Source organism: Pterocles gutturalis, unplaced genomic scaffold, assembly GCF_000699245.1.
Source record: "Pterocles gutturalis isolate BGI_N339 unplaced genomic scaffold, ASM69924v1 scaffold17167, whole genome shotgun sequence".
NCBI classification, from domain to species: Eukaryota; Metazoa; Chordata; class Aves; order Pterocliformes; family Pteroclidae; genus Pterocles; species Pterocles gutturalis.
This window is the reverse complement of record NW_010108244.1, coordinates 46024-51397: the sequence shown is the minus strand read 5'-3', so window position 1 is coordinate 51397 and position 5374 is coordinate 46024. Positions and strand designations below refer to the sequence as shown.

Genomic DNA, 5374 nt, shown 5'->3' with positions numbered 1-5374 from the left:
AATAAAATAGTAGGTTTATTTTGAATACTGGGCACAGGTGGAAACACTCTGAGCAAACTACAAAGCAACCCAGGGGATTCCAGTACAATTCAAGCATAACTGGTGCTTGCTTATTTCTTTTCAGTCTGGGAGCAGAGGTGCATTAGCCTTAGTGCTCCCTTTACTTTTGAAGAAGCACAGTGTGCGATGTTCTAATCCCTTTTAATTGCATCTGGTTAGACCAGGATATGCTGAACTAGGTGCTGAGCCTTGGGAAGTGTATGTGTTGTGAAAATTATGAGGATGTGAGCAGCAAAACAGCCTGTCAGTTTCAGTGGTCCTAACCATGTTCAGGGCTTTGGGGAAGTCTTTGTCACAGCTGGAGGCAAGGATCTCTGCTGATACTTCACCTGCAGTTTCTGGGACTGCAGCTGCACGTGGTTGCTGTTCCCCAGGCAGGCAGGGAGCTTGGAAGTGGACTGGAAGTGTCCAGTGTTTCCGTTATCTGATTGTTCCACATCAGGAAATCTTCTCCCTGCCTTTATGACAGTGATTCTGCATGACTCAGAGTCCTGGATCATATGTACAGAGTACCAGTCCTTTATTGCATTCTGGGAAAAAGGGAGTGTGTGTACTATTTTAAAACGGCTGATACTGATTCCTGATTGCAGGCTTTGTTGACCCAAGTCATCCCTTCATAACCACACTATTGCCTACTGGAGAGTTGTGCAGAACAGAAGGGAACGCTCAGGAAGCAAAGATGATCTCCTTCAAGCAACTGCCTCTCGAAGCCAAGGCTGCAGTGGCTGCAGGAGTGGTTTTCTTCTCCATGATGCTATCACGGAGTTACCTGGTAGAACAGCTCGAGCTCAGGACGCGGCGTTGGCTTCTGAGGCTGCAGATGGCACTATTTTTTAACGCGCTCATGTTGATAGGATCTCTTCATGTTTGGAGAAGCACGGTCACCGCGTTCTCCAGGTCTTCAGCTGCTGGCTCTGTCTGTTTCATGCCATGGAAAATAGCTGTGTTCCTGTTTCTAGCTTTGGCTCACTCAAGCTTCTTTACAATGCTATTTCTTGTTGCAGAAGAGCCCTATTTCTTTTCTTTAGCTGCCTACACCTGCCTGGGGTCCTATATCATTCTTATCTTCTTCCTCTTCGCTCTAGGCTCTGTAGAGCAGGCTTACAGGTTCTTATCTGGGAGAGGCTCTAAGGCAGGTAATGGCATCAAGAACAGCCGAACAGCAATGAAACCAGTTTTGGCGGTCATGCTGACTGTTGTGCTGACTGTTGTTGGGCTTTTAAATGCTTCCCAGCCTCCCATGGTCAATTCAGTGGAGGTTCCAGTTCACAAGCTGCCCTCAACAATGAATAATCTGAAGGTGGTGTTGCTTTCAGATATCCATCTGGGGCCTACAGTTGGGAAGACCAAGCTTGCCATGATTGTGAGAATGGTCAAGGCTTTGAAGCCAGATATCACTGTGATTGTTGGGGACTTGACTGACTCGGAGGCAGAGATCCTACGACCTGCTGTTGAGCCTCTTGGAGAACTCAACTCCCCTCTGGGGACTTACTTTGTCACAGGAAACCATGAGTACTACACATCAGATGTTAGCAACTGGTTTGAGCTGTTAAAATCATTCAATATTCAGCCGCTCCATAATGAGAATGTGAAGATTGTTTCACCGAAGAGCGGCGTTTTTTGGCTGGTGTTGATGATATTGAAGCAGATGTATTGCGCTACTCAGGGCACGGCATGGATTTAAAAAAAGCTCTCAGAGGTTGTAGCAGTGAGCATGCCATAGTGCTGTTAGCTCATCAGCCGGTAGCTGCGAAGTGGGCCCTTCGGGAGAGACCAGACATAAATTTAATTCTCTCTGGCCATACTCATGGAGGGCAGATGTTCCCACTAAATGCTGGGGCTTATTTGCTAAATCCCTTCTTTGTTGGCTTGTACAAAGTTGGGCAGAACACCTTTGTCTACGTCAGCCCGGGGACAATGTACGCTGGAATACCCATGAGGCTGGGCAGCAGAGCTGAAATAACAGAGATAATTCTACGTTCTTCTTGAGGAGTTTTTCATTTGACGGACTTCTGCCATCCTTTTTGGTCAGTGTATTGGCTCTTCTGCTCTGAAAGCAAATTCATTTTTCAGGGAAGCCAGAGAAGATGTGTTAGGCTGGACTGCAGCAGATTATGTGAAGTTTGAGCAGAAAACATTGACTGTATCCTGGGCCTATGAAGCAAATCGGGGGCATGTTAAAATACTAAAGAAATTAATTCTTTGGGTTCATTATTACTGAGGTTCTGCATTTAAAGATAACAGACATCATGGAGATGATGTGTGTCCTGTGCATGTTTAGGGATACCTATGTTGTGCGGCTGCTTCACGTTCCACTGTTCATTATCCACCAGGCAGCTGCCTTACCAAACCTCAGGTCAAGTTCTGATCTCCTGCAGTGAAATCACTCATGCGTGTTTTGCAGAAGGGACTGCAGAGTGTCCACTGAGCATGTCAATTCTAGACACCGTGGGGAGGGAATAGTTTGGGGTTTTGTATTGAGGCAGTATATGTTTATCCTGATCTGTCTGCAGCATGCACTAGGGCTTTCAGTCTGAGATGCTAACCAGTACAGTAAGGTGTCAGGCATCAGTTCCTGAAATTAATTTTTTTCCAGTTAAAAAGCTGGGGAGACTGATATCAAAGGGTGAAAGTAGCTGTTTTTCTGCAGGCATTTTCCCTGTGCATATGGTAATTACTTACTAAAAATAGCTCTAATAAAAACAAATGAGAAAGAAAACTCGTAATTAACATAACTTCAGTTTCTCTCTGAGCATGTAGTACCTCCTGATGCAAAGCATAAAATTCAAGGCTGAAATACTTGATCACTTTTCTCCTCAGTCTGTATTTTTTGTTTATGCTTAATTTCTGTGATTTTTTCTCTTAGAGTAAGGAAATACTATTTGAGAACAATGCAGATAGGTTAATACTTGAATTTTGTTTAAGGTTTTAATATTTCAAGTAAATAGTATCCCTTTTAAGAAGACTAAACTCTGCAGCGGGTGACTTTCTTTAATAGGAAATGTGTCAACATCCTGGTTGTCTCATAGGCATGTGGCAGAATAACTTCTGCAGGATAATGAGGGGATGGAGAGTTTCTGCCTTTCCTATAAGGGCTTAACACATTATCATAATTCTGGGACATTTGAGAGATTTGAAAATATTAATGAAGACATTTTTTGAAGTTTCCCTCTCCAGGCAGAGCTTCTAACTGCTAACCTGTTTCTGAATCCTCTTTCTCTGTACCCTCTTTCTCTGTACAAACACCTTGCATTTTGACTCACAGGAATATTGAGTAATACTGTAAATGTGTCATGTGCACTGGAAGGTTGGTGAAGGAGCTAAAGAATTCAGACTAAAAAAGGACTGACAACTGAACACCTGACCAGCCAGGCTCTTTACTTGCTGGACTAGATGATGTCTGTTTCCCAGCACCTATAATTTTGTAAAATTTTGTGCTTGTGCAATAATATCTACTTAAGTATCCTTAAATTTCCACATGTACTTAAGACTGCCCACTGCCTGCGTGGCATCCTTCTGATTTTTTTTCTCCTACTCTTTTTTTTTTTCTGTCCTCACTCTGTCCTAATATGTGTGAAAACCCAGCTGAAGCAGTCCTTCCGTCCTAGCTGTGCATAAATGACTTCTTCATTACTTTCTGTGTGCTCCTCTTTTATGATCTTTGTGTATCCTTTTAGGAACAGATACACATCCTTTTGGGAGTGGTCGTATTGTCATTTCATAAATTTATTGAGTTTGCCCAATGTAGTTTAGTTCTCGTCAGTTTCTTTCTTTAACTCCCTCCCTCTGAAAGCTTGTTTGCTTGATTTTTACTGAAATTGTTTTCTTTTTGTGCCAAAACACTTCAAAGCCTTTTCCTATTTTGCTTTTTTTTTGGAAGTATGAATGGAAGGTATCCCAGACCAACTTTCACTTTGATAGTAAAAGGAATTAACCTTTTCTAAAAATCTCTCTAAGACAGCAATCCCTCATTGTTCTTCAAGGCTTTTTCTATACTTTTTCCAATTTGACTTGAATGTGCATGATTTAGACCTGTGGTCAGTATTGCAGATGAAGAAAAAAAAAAATTCTGTGCTGCTTATTTTGTAATTTTTTTAATTTTTCCATTTGTGTGGAATGTATTTAATCTGGAAAACTTGACTTAATTAATATATATTTCTTTCTATAAAAGGCCAGTTCATGGGAGGGGGGAGTTTATCCCTGTCAGAATATTACCAGAACAGAATAGTATCATCACTTTGTGAAGCTTACATTTATTATATTATGTAATCAATATAGAGTCTATTTGAAAATATGTAAATTGTGGTATAAAAAATGCTTTAAATGTTGGAATTTAATAAAACTATTCACTTATCAATAAAGATGCCTCTAATGACCTTTTATTTTGTACTAATATTTATTTTAGCAGTACATGATGTACATGTTTTAACACACTGATTCTAGTTACTAGCAAAAAGCTACTGGCAATAAATGTGACTAGTTTCAGAAAATCGTACACCTGCACTGTTAAGTGAGGTATGGTGCAAAGTGGGGAAGGTAAGGCCAGTATTAAGTTTCCCTAATGCCTATTAGGGGGATGAAGTGCAGGCTGAAGAGATGAAGATGTGATGCAGAGAAAAAAACCTCTGCAAGGGCAGAGATTAGACACTAAGAGGTTTTTTGGCAGGAGCAGAAGAAAACAAGGGGTTTATTGTTCTCAGCTCTGATACTTAAGCTTTGGGGTAGAGAAATGGCCTTGAAAGGGGTGTTCTGTGTTGGAATCATCTACATAGAGATGTTAGAAATCTTCACAGGTGGAGGGGTTCATTTGTATCCACATTTGTTTGCTTTCCAAATTAGAAAAAAACCACTGTTTTGTAAATTTGGAGAATGAGGGATCCTAGCCCCTGTTAAATCATTTTGTGTGCTGAAGCTATGATTTTTTCTGTGTTGAGACACATAAACATAAAATGTTGAAAGAGCATTAAGGTTGCAAAAAATAAGTTCTTGATTTAAGAAAGGACAAATTCTTTAGTTCTTCCCTTTTACCTGCGAGTATGTTCTGAGCGCGTAAGATGCAACATCATGCCATTGCCTCTAAGGGCATTAATGTTATGTGGTATGAATGAACTGGCACTCAAAATAGTGTACAGTTAGTTTGTGTCTGTTTGGATCCGCTTACTAAACTAGCAGACCCACTACCCCATCTTCCAGGGAGATGCAGGGAATTCATTCCCTCTGTGTATTCACAACTGAGTATACAATATTGACAGAGCCAGGCATAAATTCATGATGAGAACCGTTTTGGTTTTGTTTTAAGTTTTATCTGTGAGCA

At 41.0% G+C, this 5374-nt stretch overlaps 1 protein-coding gene across 1 annotated transcript; it reads left to right on the top strand.

The window, feature by feature from the left end:
• Positions 1-739: 739 nt before the first annotated feature.
• Positions 740-2049, top strand: TMPPE (transmembrane protein with metallophosphoesterase domain). Its single transcript, XM_010072573.1, is given in 2 exon segments — positions 740-1661; positions 1664-2049. Coding segments are annotated over 2 exon segments (1308 nt in total).
• The last annotated feature ends 3325 nt before the right edge of the window (positions 2050-5374 follow it).